The sequence below is a fragment of the Indicator indicator genome, chromosome 8 (genome assembly GCF_027791375.1).
Source record: "Indicator indicator isolate 239-I01 chromosome 8, UM_Iind_1.1, whole genome shotgun sequence".
Taxonomy (NCBI): domain Eukaryota; kingdom Metazoa; phylum Chordata; class Aves; order Piciformes; family Indicatoridae; genus Indicator; species Indicator indicator.
Window position 1 is genome coordinate 14,204,172 of NC_072017.1, and position 18,489 is coordinate 14,222,660.

The 18,489-nt window shown below is 40.6% G+C and overlaps 1 protein-coding gene across 6 annotated transcripts in view; it reads right to left on the reverse strand.

Annotated features, from left to right (window-relative positions):
• Positions 1–18,489, reverse strand: part of TENM3 (teneurin transmembrane protein 3) — a 309,130-nt gene that overhangs the window by 23,918 nt on the left and 266,723 nt on the right. For all 6 annotated transcript variants that reach the window (XM_054383016.1, XM_054383015.1, XM_054383014.1 and 3 more), the window contains 3 exons: positions 13,785–14,017; positions 13,471–13,625; positions 11,746–12,620 (listed from right to left, as the gene is read on the reverse strand). In XM_054383016.1, coding sequence (XP_054238991.1) covers positions 11,746–12,620; positions 13,471–13,625; positions 13,785–14,017 — 1,263 coding nt within the window. The remainder of the gene's footprint in view (positions 1–11,745; positions 12,621–13,470; positions 13,626–13,784; positions 14,018–18,489) is intronic.

The following is an 18,489-nucleotide window of genomic DNA, read 5'->3' on the forward strand; positions in this document are numbered from 1 at the left end:
TGGACATGAGCAGACTGTGTGTGCTTGCAGCCCAGAAGGCCAGTTGCATCCTGGGCTGCATCCTGGGCTCCTAGAGAAGAGGAGGCTCAGGGGAGACCTTATTGCTCTCTACAACTGTCTGAAGGGAGGTTGTAGCCAGGAGGGGGTTGGTCTCTTCTCCTAGGCAACCAGCAACAGAACAAGAAGACGCAGTCTCACGCTGCACCACGGGAAGTTTAGGGTTGAGGTGAGGAGAAAGTTCTTCACAGAAAGAGTAATTGACCAGTGGAATGTGCTGCCCAGGGAGGTGGTGGAGTCACCGTCCCTGGAGGTGTTAAAAAAAAGATTGGACATGGCACTTGGAGCCATGGTTTAGTTGTCAGGAGGTGTTAGGTATTAGGTAACAGGTTGGACTTGATGATCTCTGAGGTCTTTTCCACCCTGGTTGATTCTGTGATTCTGTGAAAAGAAGTGTGGCCAGCAGATTGAGAGAGGTGATTCTGCCACTTTACTCTGCTTTGGTGGGACCTCACCTGGAGTACTGTGTCCAGGTCTGGAGCCCTCAATACAGGAAGGACATGGACCTGATGAAGTGGGTCCAGAGGAGGAGGGCCATGAAAATGATCAGGGTGTTGGAACACCTCCTCTAAGAAGATATGCTGATGGAGCTGGGATTGTTCAGCCTGGAGAAGAGAAGGTTCTGGGGAGAACGAACAATGACCTTTCAGTACCTGAAGGGGGCCTATAAAAAGGCTGGAGAGAGACTTTTTACAAAGGCCTGGAGTGATAGGATGAGGGGCAATGAGTTCAAACTAGAGAAGAGTAAATTTAGATTGGATGTTAGGAACAAGTTCTTTACTATGAGGGTGGGAGAACACTGGAACAGGTTGCCCAGGGAGGTGGTTCTGGCCCTATCCCTGGAAATACTCAAGGTGAGGCTCAACAGGGCTCTGGGCAACCTGATCTAGTTAAGGATGCCCCTGCTTGCTGCAGAGAGGCTTGGACTAGATGACCTTTGGAGGTCCCTTCCAACCTAGACCAATCTATGATTCTATAATTACCTAGTCCAATTCTGGACAAGAATTTACCTACCTACTTGGGTTTCTTTTAATGGAATTTGGGCAGAAATTGAAAACTGCCAAACCCACAGAGGCTGGAAGGGCATTTAAAGTATTAATATCAGCTAAATTTCTCTGTTCTGTTCAGCCAACTGTCAGACAACAGGATTAAATTCAAGCAGCTGGTCTGCTTTCCCTGTTGCTTTATCTGATGGCTGCCTTCCATGGGGAAAGGGTCTTTATTCCATTTTCATCTGAGAAAATCTTATGCAACTGTTTGCACAGCTGGTTAAATAATTCAGGTAACGGTCTTTTATCTTAGCAACATGGTCTGGATGAATTTTTCAACCCAGGCTTAATGAAGAGACTTCCTCAGCTGGAAAGTGATTGACAATTTCTCTTTTCACCTTCTCCTGTTACAGCTGCAGCTTTTGAGCCTTTTTTTCTGTGACTATTTTGTCATAATATGAAAACAAGTTTTTGGTCTTTTTTTTGTAAACTGGCATTCAGCACACCAGACGTGAACAATTCACCTAAATAGGCCATTCTTGACAGCCATAACTCATCTGCAAAACAACAGGCACACTCTAAACGAAAATCACTGCAGGAAATGTGTCTGTTGGAAAGGGAGCTCAGAGAAATGAATCAACACCTTTCCTCAGGATAGCTTGCTCACTGCCGAATGGAGAAGTTTTTGATGCTCATTTTCCACTTCATCGCACAACCAGGCAAACAAGCGTGAGTTCAGTGCTTGTGCTGCAGTAAATTGACCACCTTCACAGCCTAATCCAAAAGTACTTCCAGAGACAGGTATTTGGGGAAAGTGGTGCTTTGCAGTCAAAGCAGCAATACATGAATTCATCATGCCGGGGCTGCTGCTTTACTTTTTGCCAGAAGACTGCCAAACTTTTCACTTTGTGGCCTTGTGATCCCCCCCACTGTGCTGTTTGCTGCAGTAAGCACCTGCCATGTACATTCTCCTAAGGACTCACAAACCCAAGAATTCTTTCATGACTCATATTTCTGACACACACCTTATGTGCACAAGAACCTGCACAAATGAACTGATGCTGCTTTCTGAAGAGTAGGAAGAACAACTCCAGTGTACACAGAATGTGGAAGGGGTGCACTGGGAGCCAAGGGATGGAAGTGCGAGGTGTTAGTCTGGGGGCGGAGCAGCTACCCAGGGCTGAGGGTGCTCCTCAGCCACAGGTACCCTTTTGAACTTAGTGCAGCCAATTCAATAGCAATTGAAGGGGGCTTGTCCTTATGACGATAAGACTCAATTATAGAATTAAAGTAGCCAGGCTTCTATCTACAAGACCTCAACACTCATCTCCTCCTCTTCAAGTTCCCTCTAAATGGGAGTTCACCGTCCCCAAGCCCCGCAAGGTCTGGACTCTGGTTTTCGCTGGTGTGTGCCCCACAGCAGCTTCCCACATGCTGTCTTTAATCTCAGGGCTCCCTGAGGCTGCTGGCTTGTTTCTATGTCACTCCCCTTCCTGCCCCCACTCCCATCCTCAGCTCATCTATTACTGTACAAACAAACTGTGTGCCTATATAAATACCAGAGTATGGCCTTTCAAATAAAAGACACTTGGTATGAGAGACTGTGCCTTGCTGTAAGGGCTGCTTACACTATTGATAGCAGAGTACATAGGCCTTTGGTAAGAACAGGATGTAAGGCTGCTCTGTTTGGCCAGACATTTTGTTCACAACTTAGCTGTAATGTTGCTTTTCACCCCTTAATTCTTCTTTTCTTTGTTCCAATTTGAAAGGTAAAAACTCTATGAAGGTATTTATATGTGGTCACAAAAAGTGGACATAATGAAATTCTGAAATTGCGCTATGTTTGAACCCCGTATTTAGCAACAGGAGAGATGGGTGTATATATATATATTTTTTTTTTCTTTAAGGACAGTGAATAACAAGATAGTATACAAGTATTGCTAGATTCAGATTTGATGGCTAATGTAGAGTAACATTCTTATTCCTTTGAAGCATGAGTCATACCCAACCAGCCCAGGCCTCAGAAGTGACAGACAATCTCCTGTGTGGAGGAATTAGGTAGCACTTGTAGACTCTGGAGAATGCTGATCAGTCTAGCCTTGCTGGGGACATCAAGGAAGACCAAATGTCTTGATGAGGCTTGAAAATGAGGACTGTGCGTTCAAGTACAGCATGACTAAAAATAAACAGTGGCCTTTTCACATGCACTTAGAGCTGCCCTTCCACCCTCACTGCACTGGGTCCCCCCGTGAACTGTGTGTAAAGGAGAGTGAGCTAGCTTGGCTATAGCTCCCTTGACTTCTGTTTGACAAAAACTGACATGGGACAAGAATATTAACCTGTCAATAACTGAACAAATGGTATTACTAAGTTCCTGATAAAGCCAAAATTGAAAAGGATACTTGCAGGAACCTGAGCAGAGCTGACTGGATTGACAATGCAGAACATTGATGTCATTAATACGACCAATACTATTTTTTTGCTAACTATCTTTATTTCTAACTGCTTTCAAAAACCACAGAGATATGTGCTGATGTTATGGATACAAATCAAAGCGCTGCCTCCTTTCTCATCCATGTAAGACATAATAATGTTGTTACGTGTCTTCAGCATTGCTATTTTGATATTATTACCTATTCAATGGTTTCTTAGTTCTGCTTTTATTACTTAGCCTAATTCTAAGGACAACGTACACATTAAAGTACATGTTAAAGAATGAAGAAATGGGTAAATGTCTATTAGAGTAGATGCACTACTGCTATCAGGGCAATTAGAGGACACATTACAGTTCTCTAAAAGTTTCACACTACTATCTTACAGTTTCAATTATTGGATTATTTTTAACATTGCTGCTTTGTTACTAAGCAAGAATGGCCTGAAACAGCAAATTTATGTGCTCCACTGTCAGCACAGGTCCTACAAGACTAAACTATAGAAGAGCATATTGTATTACAATTATGACATTTACTGTAAAGTTTCGTGTACAGTTTTCCATTTAGAAACTGTGGGATCTTAATCTCTATTGTTAGTAAAAGGAAGCTGAAGTTAAAAAAATTAAAATGTATTTAATGATTTTTCTGAAGAAGGAACATAGTAAGTATGGTCAGCAAGCACAACTGTTACTACGCTCCATTCAGAAACTGCATGTTGCATTGAGATGTAGTCCCATATTTGTGCTGCATTGATGTATTTATGGGAAGCTTTAGATAAAAGCACATAATTCTTCACCTTGTGACCATACACAAATTGAACATGTCAGCTTGGTTTTTCACCCTAAAAGTTCTCTTTGGATAAAGGGAACACTTACCTTGTTTGAATAGAGGTAAGTTTTTGCATCGCCTTTTGGTCATCCTTGCCTCCATGGGTCTACATGAAATGGTAAGTGAGGGTTATGTCTATCAGAGTTTCATTTTGTGCCATGTTGAGAGAAGTACCAAATTTTGACTGAGAATGAGCTAGTACATGAAACATGCTTCAAGAGAGAAATACGTGTATTTTGTGCTGCATTGAGCACAAAATGTGGATAAAGAGGCATTTATGCAAGGACTGGATACCTCAAAAGTATTCCCCAAAAGACAGTTCAGAGATGGTTAAGAATGAAGAGAATATGGGGGGGGGTGGGGATTGTTGCTTGAGTAAATATAATATGGGAAGATTAAAGATATTGCACTTGCAAGTCATGGTTTGCAACCAAGTGCTCATGCGATGCCAGGAAAGTAAGTGCAAGAATATGATAATCACCTGAACAGAACTGTGTTAAGGAATATGGTTAATTACTTTATAGACACTACATTTTACACTGATGAAGGAAGAAGCAGCAGCAGTAAAAGCAGAAGGTACAGAAGGTTGTTGATGGTAAAAGGATAAAAATATCTAAAGAGTACTATGATACCAAGGACATTCGGAGAATGCTGTTTAGAGGTGATAAAAATGATCCAGTTTCCAATAAATGTAAAATATTCCTATTACTAAAACATAAATGTGATAGAAAAATGAACACATACAAATATGTTATAGGAAAACAAACCCCCACATATGGTATAGAAACATTAATTCTGAAAACTGAATTGTGAACCTCAATTTACAGCAGAACTGCAAGTGAATTGATGCCACTATTGGAGGGTCATTTTTATCTGATCAAATTTAAATATTTGCCTTTATCTAAATAAAATCTTTCAGCAGGATTTCCACAGATTTTCTCAGCCCAAATCTCAGTATTTTGAAGTCATACTCCACAGGCAGTGCACTAAGATGAAGCAAGAGGAAAACTGTTGCCAAATGCCCAGTTACAGGTTATGTTCCCTGGTATGTGAGGAAACCAAACACATCCAAGGCAGAGGCAGTATCTAACTCAGCTTCACAGAATTCGAAGGAAACCGTAGCACTGAGTGCATTGTTAGTGTACTGTGTAAAGGGTGATACTCTGCGGCATGCAGTAAAAATAAGATTTTTGCCTGGGATTCTCTCTAATCTATAAATTACTGTAGGGATTTCACATTCTTCCTGAGTTCACCACATTTCCAGAATGGCTGGAAAGTTTGTGAGTTTAACTGTGGAAGCAAAGTAAGAGCAAAACAAGGGATGCTCTTGTAAGGCATCTCTAATGTCATACACTTTGATTTCTGTTCCATTCCCTTTGAGAGAATTGAGTGGGAAAGGGATGAGGGGAAGAAGACAAATGAGTCCAGGGCAGGAAGTGCCTGTGTAAACATTGGAGAGACTGTTAAGAGCTACGGGACTGAGAAGAAATGCACTGCTGGAAAAGGCAGGGAAGCTAAATGCCTTACAGAAATGATGGGAGGTACAGGAAGGAACAAAGTATAAGGTAAAAAAGTAAGGAGACATAGTAGGAGGGCAAGGTCTGGAGAGCAAAAAACAGACATTGAAGAAAGGCAGTGAGTTTGCAGGGAGGAGGAGGCATCTTAGTCTGGATCAGATCTCTGCCTATTGCTCCTCAAAGGAGAGGAAGGCAAGAAGAGAGAAGGCAGGAAAGAGGTAAGCAGCGGTGGCTGTTTAAATTAATTCATGGCTAAGTGGGGAATGTTATCTGACTTTAATCAAAGGGATTGGAGGAGGCCAAAGGAGAGCACATTCAGCCTGCACCTTCCAGGGGAGCTGTGAGATGGAGGAACGGTTGCCTCTTTACAGAGGATTACAGAGGAGCCAGCAGAAGCACCTGGGCTGGGACCACAGAGGGATGGATCCCAGATGCCTGACACCGGGCCCTGGGCTACCCAGAGTTTTTCCCAAACCACCTCTAAGAACTATGCAGCTGTCAGCGATCGTAAGTGCCAAGCACACCACTGAGCATATAGACTGCAACCTCAGCAGCACAGCCCGGTCTCAGCAGGTGCCTCACAGACAACTAAGGCTGTCTTCTTGCTCTAGAGGAACCCTCTCTTGCAACCTGAGGAGCACAGAGCAGTCAAAGGCTGGCAGGGCAGCATGCCAACAATTCAACCAAAGGACTTCCCTGTAACATCCCAGCTGAAGTTATATAAAGTAGTTATGGAGCAAGCTGAATGCAAGCAGGGACCTTATGACAGCCCCTCAAGCACATGTTCAGCTTCCTGTGGCTCCCAGGGAGTGACTTGGGATAGTGAGATGAGTCAGAAGAAGTGGGGCTCAACAAGATGCTTGGGACCTTTTCAGAGCATTGTCTTATGCTCCTGGGCAGATAAAGTACCATGAATAGCAGCAGCTTTTTATTCTGGATTAATGTGCCCTCTTGAGCATTGTCAAACTTTCAATTAATAGTGAGCTTTTTATCTACTTTCAGATTAATTTTAAGCCTGAATGGGAACTGTTGGATGCCAGGGCTTTGACAGAGACCTGGAGGCTGAGGGCAGGTCTGACCTCCTACATGACTGATTGATTGCAGGGGGGCACAAAGCTTCTTAGGAGTTCACTTCTAATACTTCAGCTTAGGTCCAGAGAAAATGCTCCTTCTGAGCACCTGGTTTAACTCTCTGTATGTGAAAGCTGAATGGGAACTGCTGCACAAAAATAATGTCATATAGGCTAGCTAGGAAGTATCAATTGCAAAATGCTAATATGCATATAATTAGTTCAACTTTTAAGGTTTCTGCAGTTATAGTTAATAATTTCCAGCTCAGGTATCTCAGAATATTCTAACCACAGAATTTGATTAGGCTGATTATTCTTATACCTTGCTTAATACTTAATTTCATTATAAAATCTAATCTGGAAGAATTTTAGCTTCATATGGCTCCATTGGTTTTTCAGTGAGCATGTATTTTCAATCCTTTTTCGAACACTCTGTTAATATCTTGTTCATTCAGCAAGGTTTTAGATCTTTGATAACAGGTAAGAACTACTACTAATTTTAGTAACAGTACTTTATAAAAATACCCATTTTTGAAATACAGTGTCAATTTTGATCAGCAAACTATAACCCTTTATCAAAACAGGAATTTAGAAATCCATTTTGCCATAAATGTATTAAAAGGTCAAAGTCTGTAAACAAATATAGAAAAGAGATTCTATCATCAAGTTAGTATACAATTTTCACTGTAAAAGCCACAAAGACTATAAAAGAAAGATTTCCTGTGTGTCATTCCTTCCCTTCTTCAGGCAAAGTGGAAACTAAATAAACTCTAGATTAATTAGCATCCAGCTTCAAAGAAATAAAAAAGTAACCTTCTTTTGGATCTGATATTAGTGTGATTTAGACTGTGGACAAAAGCCATGAAAAAAACCAAATCCAAATGCTTTTATACATGCCAGAGCAGTGATTGCCAATTTTTGGGATGCAATGTTTTTCTCAAAGATTTCCTTCCTCCAATGAAAAGTTGTTCTAAAAAAGGAGGAAAAAAAAAGATTAAATAATTTTTATAGATCTGCTTTCAAATCACCTGAGAACTCAACTTGAAATGATTGAAGTTCTTTGGATCCATGCTCTGGTTATACAAACAGATTTGCACTAGGGAATAGTTAACAAAGCTATTACTGAATTGTCTCCAAAGACTGATATTTTATTTCTAAACCCACAGTATCTTAACTCCAGTGTAACTTCTGCTATTTAAACAGAAGTGTGACAACCAAAGGGTCAAACAACCCAGCCATAGTCAGAGCTAGTTGTAAAATGACATTTCTAGTCCACTGCATATTATAACAGTTGAAAAGTTTTAGCTCGGAGTGGGAAAAAAGTCTAAATTCATAATGAAATATAAATTCTATCCCCTTCCCAAAGTATTTTGAGAATCTGAATAATACAACCGAATAAATAGAATACACAAATAAACTCTGATATTAAAAGAAAGTGCATCCATCAATAAAACTGAACTATTTTACTATTACTAAAACAGAACAAGGTAGTCAGAATGATTTCTTCTCCTAGCTTCTTATTCCTCGCCTGACATCTGAGGGAAACTTTCCTGTTTTAACAAGAGTTTTTTTTTTTCAACACAAAACTCTTCAGCTGAAATTTTTTAGCCCACAAAGTTTACAAACGTGAATATGGTAGAGAGGTACACGTGTACCATGTCACACACGTACACCACGCCTCACATGATACTTATGTTTTCCATCTGTTTTCACAATAGTAGCAGAAGCCTCTGGAAACCCAGTGCAGTCAGATTTGATGCTACAAATCATCAGCACTGAAAAGCAAAAATCACAAAAATGCTTGCTGATCCTAGAATAAAAAAATGGCAAAAAAGTCGTATTTATATCTGCTTTTTCTGCAAGAGGGAAATACACAGCCACAATGTGGTGCATGGAGATTTTATGTTAAAAAGAAGTAAGCAGCTACGATGCCCAATGGATGTTTTTAAGAATGCTGTTTTGGCAAGAAAAATAACACGGTGCCTTTTTTCCACTTATTCTCTGTAGCTTTACATAAGCAGTGCAATTTTTTTTTTATTTTTGGTATTAACTTGTACAGAGCATCACAGAAAACATGACCTTTAGGGGCCTTGAGAGGACATATGGGGTCCAACCCTTACCCCAAGGCAGATCTGTTCTTCCCGTGTTACTCTTGACAGATTTCTAATCTCTTTTTAAAGACAGTTTGTAAAGGGCAAGGGGTCACTGTTGTTGTCTGCCTGCTCCAGGGCTCCAAAATCTTCACTGTGAACTTTTTCCAAATGTCTAATCTGAATCTTCCTTGTTGCAATTAAATAGATTACTGCTTCACCGTGGCGATGGGGAGATTAGCTGCTCCTGCAGAAGCCCTGTGCACTTGCAAATTCAGAGTTGGTGAAATTGCTTAGCCTTCTCTGTAATTATTTCAGCTTGGGAATTAGAATGAGACATTGGTTGGAGCTAATTTTCAGGAAGTGCATAAAGAGCAGCTTGGAAATAATACTAATACCTACTGAGGGGAATAGCCTGTGCCCTTTGGGTTCTCTAAAAGCCAGCTGGACATGACTTAACTCAGACCAGAAAGTCTGCATAAAAGAAGATCGGGTGTGAAAGCTGGCTATTTACAGACTCAGTAAATAACTATGTACTTCATGACACACAGCACTCTAAATTCTCCCTATGATGAAAAACAAAGTCCTATCAACCACTTAATAGTGAATATTTGTGCATTTTTGTGATCATGCAGATGCCATTAACATGCATTCAGGAGCGATCAGCCACTTCTGCAGCCCACCAGTAGGCTACACAAAAACTACAGGCAACGTGGTGAGAAATTACTGCCCTGATTAAAACTCTAGGTCCTCAATTAGCCAGTATGAATGCCAGCATGATTTAAAGTGCCTGCTGTACCCAGCAGATGCCTCGATTTCAGTAAGGGCCTTCACTGTGCCCTAAATCAACCACCTTGCCCAACTGGTTGTGTGTGTCACATTTAAACAATGGATGCACTCTCTCTGGAAATGGATGACTATTCCCAGTCCAAGCAAACCTGTGCTTTGGTCTCAGCATAAAGGACAGGGCTCACTCACAAGGAGGAGAACACCTCCCCTCCCAACCAACCAGTTTCACATTCCTCCGTGTATCCTTGCTGTGCTTCTGTGTCCTCTTGGCAGAAACTAAAAAGAAACACAGCGGATGCACCAATGCACAATTAAGTATTACAGATGTGCGCTAATGCTTTGGGAATGTGCCTGTTCCCAAAGCCCTGCCAATTCACAGATTACTGTAAGAATACCTTAAACCTGGCAGCAGTACCATTCCACCTGCTGTCTTTGTTAGGGATAAGCATTTCTCGCCCTGTCTCCACTTCAGGACACAATATGCAGTGAACCAGCACCTGCTGCTCTTGTGTCTCCGACAGGCACATGTAAAGGCTGGAGAGTAGATACAGGTGCTTAGAGTCCTCCTACGCACTGCCTCAGCCAAATGTATGCTGACAGAAATGTGAAGTTATCTCAGAACACAGATGTTTGGCTTTGCTGCCACTGCCTGACACTGGCACTTTATTTTCTTTATCATGTGTGTTGAATTGAAAGCGTTTTTTTAGGCCCTGACCTTGGCAGCAGTTGCTACTGCATTTCATCATCAAGATAGCAGAAGAGAAGAGAAAAAAGAAAAGAAGGACTTACTGGATTTTCATGATGCCCTTTGTAAACCTGAATACTTCAACTAAGGGCCCTCTAACACTTCTACTTATCATACTAACTCTATGTCTTCCTCTCCTTCAGAAATACATTTTTCTCTTAACCATAGCATGTCTTTCACGTGATTTAAAAATACACATATTTTTCCAGTTGACATTACTGGAAAAAAAATCTGTGTTAATTCTACATTGATCTTTTTTGAAAAAAAATTGTGGCTTAAGTTGCATTTTTCCCTTCCGTTTTCTTTGGCATATCAGTTTATAGTTCAGCATCTTTGGGGATGAAGTTGCCTATAAAACTTGTACATGATCTCTCAGGATGTACTAGTTTAGCTATAAATTGTTATGACCTTCCCTCGTCAATATAATTGAGGATTCTGTAAAACGTTTTGCTAATCTGGCTGTTATGAACAGGCATTGATGACTTAATGAGTGTAACATAGGGCAAAGCAATTCACTGAAAAGATTTTTTCTGAGTCTGGAAAAATTACAAGACCTACTGTTTCACTAATACCTCTCACTGTGGTGCTTGCACCACATGTTGCTGGTGGTCTCTGGGTTTTCAGTTTATTCCTACAGGAATGACATTTCCCCCCTACAGCCCACATTTCTTCTCTCAGTTTCCTCTGCCTGGGACCACCTTCGTGGAAGTCTGCGGGGTGGTGTCATCCAGGAGATCCTTCCTGTGTATTTGCTACTCAGTGAAACACAACCATTTGCAATAAAAAACCCAACCCAACAGCTTTTGGGTTTTTTTTGGGGTAAAATACTTCTAGAAAAAGAGAAGAAAAAAAGTGTTGAGCAGTGAAGACAAATTTCTTGTCAGTATTTGCTGCAGAACAATGTCAATCTAATGAGCAAATGGGAAGAAAACCTTGGTTTCAATGCAGATCTACAAAATCATGGTTGTCTGAGTTACAGCTTTCTTGACAAGAGTGAAATGTTGTCTCATTTCAATATAGAAATCTAAAATTCAAAACGATGAATCTGAAATTATTCAGTCTGCATGTTTAGAAGTAAGACAGAAGAACACTATGGAAAACAAAAAATATCCTGTGCTTTTTGTTATCAAGGGTCACCTCTGCAGTTACGTTATCAGTCTCCAGCAATATTTCAGATGGTACTGTGTAATTCAATAAAACTACAGGGCAGATAATTTTCTGTACTTACTCAAAAAAAGTGGTCCATCCAGTCTCATCACTTTTAGTTGCCAGAAGTCCACTGTTGCCATGGTAGGTAAATAAGACAAGCTCTTGCCCTTGTGCAGTCATGCTTTTCAAACATCCGTTAGTGCCTATCGTCAACCAGATGACTTGGTTATCAGGAGAGACCACTCTTACCGGCATCCGGTTGGGATCCCGTCTGATACGAAGAGTATTCCCATTGCTATCTGTTACTGCAGTAATATCATTATCATTACTGTAGCTAAAATTGTACAGATAGTCTCCAGTGACTAAACTCAAAGTGTACTGGTGAGTACCATTGATATCAAAGATATAAAGCTCTTGGTCAGCTGGAGAAGCAATTTCATAAAAGTTCATGGAATTCAGTAAGGGTCTGTTCTTTGATACAGCTCGTATCCTAATGTTTCCCAGATCAGCAATATACAGGGTGCCATCCGGAGACACAGCTAGGGAGGAAGGGGCATTAAGTTTGGCATCTTTAGCATAGCCATCTCCATTTTGGTAACAGTCACAGTTGACGTCATTTTTGCAATCACACTCTGAGGGTATTCCAGCAACTAATGAGATCTCTCCATCAGTTGTGACCTGTCTTATCCTGTTAATCTTTTTTTCATCAGTTTCTGTAATGTAGAGCACCCCACTGTAGGACACAGCAATGGCAGTGGCTGACTCCAGGGTGGTCTGTACAGCGTGCTTCCCCACCGTGTACTCCACGCCGGGGACCTGGCAGTGCATTGGCCTCCCCGCAGCAATGCGAACCTGACGGTTCTCAGCAATCTGCAAAATGACGTTGTTATCCAAGACATAAATGGAGTTATCCATTGGGTTGATCGCTAAATCTGTAGGCCATTCCAGACGAACCTGGACAGAGAGAAGTGTTTTGTTAAACAGGCAGCCAGTGGAGAGTAAAGTAATTAATTAAGCTTTGGTGTTAGACACTGCTGTAAGGATATCTTCCATCTGCTGTAAGCAATCACACAAAAGGACGTGTAAGAAAATACATGCAGCAAACTAAATCATTTCAGGGAGGCAAGGGGAACAATATATTCAGATATCTATTTTATTGAAAAAAAGGCAGTTCCACTGGGACTGTAGTGAAGGTTGAATTTCTCCTCCAAAAAATAATATACTTTTGCGTACCACAAATACATCAATAAAAATAGAGACCAATATACACACTTTAAGGACAGTCTTCACCTCTTATTCATGTAATAGCAACAGTAGCTAAATACCTTCCAGACTACGAAACACTGTAGTATATGGCATTTATAAACCTACCACTGGTGCTGTTCCCTCTCACCTACACAAGCTTCTTGAGATGACTAGAAATACAAGTTTTTTTTGTATCTACCCTCTCACTCACTCCAGTAGCTCAGGATATTAGTGATTCAGAAAACATCAACATGCCAAGATATAGTTCTAACAGATCTGCTGTTGTCCCAATATTTACTACCAGACTTAATGTTTCCTGCTGATAGTTTTTCTGTTCTAAACTGAACTAAACTTTATGGGCAGAAAAATTGAATACAGCAGCATTTATAGCTAAGAAAATACACTGAGACTCGTGCCCTTGGAGCAGGTTTTGTTCTTCCTGAATTCTCCCAAATATCCACTATACACTCCACCTAGTTTTATTTTAAGGGGCAAGAAAACTGCACTTGTACTTCTAGCCCCAGTTCAGCTTTCCAAATTGGCAGCAGCTGAAAAATACCTGGCTGATGTGCATGCTGGTATCACAGGTTAGAGGTCGCGCTGAGGTCAGGTCATTGGAGCCAAGCAAAGTGGATATTATCCCATTCTGATCCACTTTTCTGATCATGGTCCCATCAACAAAGTAGATTAACCCATTCTTGTCAATTGCTATTCCTTTAGTGAAGAGAACAGAAGTTAGGTTTTTGTACTAACAGAGAATATTTATCCATAACTAAGGTCATTGAGTGGCATGCATCTAGCAGTATTTAGTATTATTTTGAATGTCATTACTTAGCATTGTTTTGAAAGTTATGGAGGGATGACTCTTTTTACCTTTAGGGCTCATGAGAGTTGCTTCCACTGCCTTGCCTCCATCACCACACCTTGCCTCATCAAATGGTAGGCACTGCTCCCCTGTTCCTCCTATTATCTCAGCATTTTTGGTCAGGTCTTTGGCACCCGTGAGCGATTTGGGCCGATAAATCCTGCGTGTGTTTGTGTCAGAAACGTACAAATCTCCTGTCACGGGGTCAGTTGCGAGGTAGTATCTGTGAGCTGGGTTGTTGCTGTAAAATGGAATTGCACATTGCATATCCTGTAATTAATTTTACCTAACACTTCATCAAAAAAGAAAAGGCTTTAGTTCATAAGCAGTGTGCAGTAATTCGTAAACAGTTAAAACTAACGGTGATACTCTAGGCATAGGTCCCCAAACTTTTTTGGGTTCACATGTCTTGCCTGTGTCACAGACAGTCCAATCATTCATCTACTCATTGTTTTGGAACAGAAGATCTATTTTATCCAGGCCTTTTCCATGCTCTGTAATTAGAGACAGCACCTGTCTCTGTAGTAAGCCAGATCAAAATACTGGAGTCTGAAATCTCCCATGCTTTATGGGAATCTTGATCCAGTTCCAAATGTTGCAGCAGGACCTCAACCCTCACTCACTTTGTTGCTGGTATCATCCTAACCGTTCTATTACAATTTGTATCAGGCTGCTGGGACACATAGATTATATAATTCATAAACAGATAAAGCCGAGTTTGTATTATTAGTTCACAGGCAAGAGATAAGACATTCTTCCCAAGTGTTTGTTTAATTTGCTTTCAAAGATGTGACAAACACGATTTAACACATTAGGAAACGGCATCTTTTCCACCAGAGCACCGAGTAGAGCTTTTCTGTTCTTATCTCAGAATCATATTTCAAATAACTGTACAAGTTGGCACAAACCTGCTAACTCTGCCAACAAAGTTTTTATTACCGTGAAAAATATGTATTGCTAACCATTTTCCCAGAAACGTGCATTTTGCCTCTCCACTGGTGCCACATAATTGAGAATTACTGTCTTTTCTCCCCTGCTGGTGAAAAAACAGCACTGGAGAGTACCTTTTGGTTTGATATATTATGATGTAGAAATTTAACCCACTGCAGCTGGAATTCCTGACCTAATTTACTGCACAAAGAGCTGAAATAAGGTCATATAAATACAGGAGGTAATTTCAGATGCTCTCCTAATGGATTGAAGCAAAGTGTCAGAACAGTCAGTCCCACTTCTGATGTTTGCAAAAGTGCTGCTTAAACAGATCTACCAGTCTTGGTGATAGCCAAACATCTGTTCGCAAAATGCTGCACTTCATTGCTACACTTCACGTTTTGTAAATACACAACTGTGCTAATGTAACACATTTTTATGTACTGCCACTGGGAAAAAGCAACAAGAGACCAACAGGAACAACTTGTGAGCAAATTATGTCTTTTAGCAAGGACAGATTTTTATATATATCCAATTACAAAAACACAGAAAAAGTGTGTTGCATAAATAGGATTTCTTTGGTTTTAAGACTTTTAACATTTTGTTTAAGAATGAAGAAACCAAGTGAAGCAGACTAATGAGATCAAATACATGGTTATTAGCACCTCTTGAAAAGCTCTGCTATAGAGCTGAGTGTTATATATCATGTTTGAAAACAATCAGATGCAGGCTTACTTTAAATTTCTGTCTGTTAGAAATCTATTATTGCCAGTGTGCTGAATAGATGAAAGCTGTTTTTCATAGAATCACAGAATGGCTTAGGATGGAAGAGACCCTCAGACATCATGTACTCCAGCCTCCCTGCCATGGGCAAGGACACCTCTCAACTGGACTTGGCTGCTCAAGGCCTCATCTACCCTGGCCTTGAATACCCTCAGGGAGGAGGCATCCACAACCTCCCTGGGCAGCCTATTCCAGAGTCTCACCACTCTCATACGGAAGAATTTCTTCCTAAGATCCATTCCAAATGTACTTTCCCTCAGCTTCAAACCATTCCCCCTAGTCCTTTTGCTAGACACCCTTGTGAAAAGTCTCTCTCCAGCCTTCCTGTAGGATCCCTTCAGGTATCAGAAAGTAGATATAAGGTCCCCCCTGAGTCTTCTCTTCTCTAGACTGAAACCTTAACTTATGCAGACATAATTTAATATGATCAATTTGTAGTGTAGGAATTATTTATACCTCTATAGACTGCAAATTAAATTATATCCATTTAGATTATAACTTTAGTCTTTCAGAAAATTTGCAGACACTTCGAATTGTAAACACCTTGCTAAATATGAGATGTGTATGTTGAGGTACCTTTAGCTGGCAGTAAAAAATTCACAGGAACAAGGCAGTTTTCAGAACTGAATAACTGTCCAGGGAAAACCATGTTTTCTAGCCAAAAAACATCCATGCATACTATGCAGATATCAAACAGTACAGGGGTAAGCAGCCAGCAGCTAGAAAGCCACACAGAATTTATTCTATTTCACTGTAGTTTGCAATGATATTAAGCTTCTACCTTTTATGAATGCTTCTACCTTCTACCAACAACAACAAATGCGAATTAAAACCCACCATAGGCAGTGACTTCTTGACTTATTCAGTATCGCCTAATTGCTGTCAATAGCTCTGCAAAACATGCAGTTCCATACCAACATGGGTCCTGTAACTTGCTCTGTCTGCACCAGGTAGTAAGTGCTCTGAATTTGAAGTGTGCACACACGTACAGAGCTGCAATCATCTATTTCCCACTGCTTTTATCTCACCTATGCTGATATCTTTAACTCCTCAGTTGTCAGATCACTTGCATCATTCTTCATGCACTAATTTTTAAAAAAATAGTCTTTCTGCTTCAGTTGCCCTCTCTCCCATTCACTCTGTGCCTTCTATAGCATGCACTCTCAAAGCTGGTTTTATGTTTTGCTAAACTTTTTTTTTTTTTTTGGCTCTCTACAGACTTGGGATACTGCCACAGCCTCCAAATGACCTCCCTGTCTTCAAAGTCCTAAAAATTACTTCTTCCACAAATGCCTATCAGCATTAATCACCCTCAGGCAGCAGTGTGTATAAAGACATCAGTTCAGCTTTGAGATTGAAAAAAATGGTAGAGGTCACTGGTACATGAGAAGATATATTTGATCTGCATTGTCTCTCTAATTTAGAGTACAGACATAAAGATATCACTGCTGGCTTAGGAAGTCCCTGGAGCAGCAACTCACTAAGACTAAGAGTGGACACTGGAAAAACGTTGTATGATAGGAGAGAAAATTTGTATTTGTAGTAGACTGTATTGGGCTGCACAGTGGGCTCCACACTTCCTGCCTGGTGGCTCCATGACTGCTCTTGCAGAGTCAGTTCTCCATTGTCCTCTACACCTCCATCTGCCTTCATAGCTGATATATAGGCCCAGGAAAATGCTCTTACACTACTTTGTGCAGTATGATTGCAATTTTGCTACCTGGAGCTTCTGCATGTGTAGGCATGAATAAAGGAGGAAACCTTCCATGTCCACCCTCACCATCTTTTCTTACGTGCAGGCTCTAGTTTCTGAAATACCACTGCTGCGTCTGTCACCACAGTTCTGCCAGCAGCACAAGAGGGCATCACTACTAAATCACAGTAAACCAAACCTCATTACACATCTATTCTTTCAACCTGTTTGTCTACTCCAGATTCCATTTTGAGTATTATTCTGTATTCCATACATTGTCTCATCACAACTGCAATCACAACTTTGTGATACCACAAGGGCTATTAATTCTTTTAAAAGTTATGGAACAAAGGCGAATGAAACATAATAACGAAAACTCAAAACCACCAAATAGAACAGACTGCCTCTGAGTCATACCTGGAAAATAAAATAAAACAGCTAGACTACGCAAACAGTCATGGAATTTGTTGCCAAACACATTTGAAATACATGTTTTTAAGCATAACCCCTTTCCTCACAAAGATGTATATCCAAACCAAACCAAATTAAAACAAAACCAAACCAAACCACACCAAACCAAACCAAACCCAAGGGAGAATTGAGATATGACTGTCTGGGACTTGTTTGAAAACAAGGAAGGAAAACTATTGGCAACTAACAAGGAGAGAAAGGGACAAGTGGGGCTGCTAAGCCCTATATTTAGCAGGCCCACTACAAAGTCTCACAGGGTTTCATGCATCCAGCAAGCTTTTAGCATAACTCGTTTCATCAGCACTGGCTGTTGTGACAAAGAAAATCCTAAGCATCCACCACCACCTTATCTGTTCTTGCCACTATTGTAGAAATCTCAGGATGAACAAATGTTGTACTACAATCCTTTTGATGACTATTATTTTTATGACCAGTCTTATGATTCTTGGTGTAATTTTAAAATCTGAACTCCTGGAGTTGTGTTATTATGGGAAAATTTAGAGAAGTTCACATTTAAATAAAAAAATCTGTTAAAGGCAGTCATTAAAAGACTAAACATCAAAAGGCTAATGAAACAAACTCACTTGATACTTCTATAATTTTATTACTTATATGCCCTTTTCATCATAATTGGGGTATCTGATTATGAGTGCATTTTGGTAGAATCAGCAGAAATGCTTCCAGCAAGAAACAGGAGTGAGCAGAGATGAGGGAACAGCATAGGAGTGCATACACAAACATAAAAAGAAGCCTGACTGAGAAGCTGGACAGAGAGTGATGAGAAGAGAGGAACTCGTATCCGAACGGACGACACAGCCTGACAGCTGACATAACTA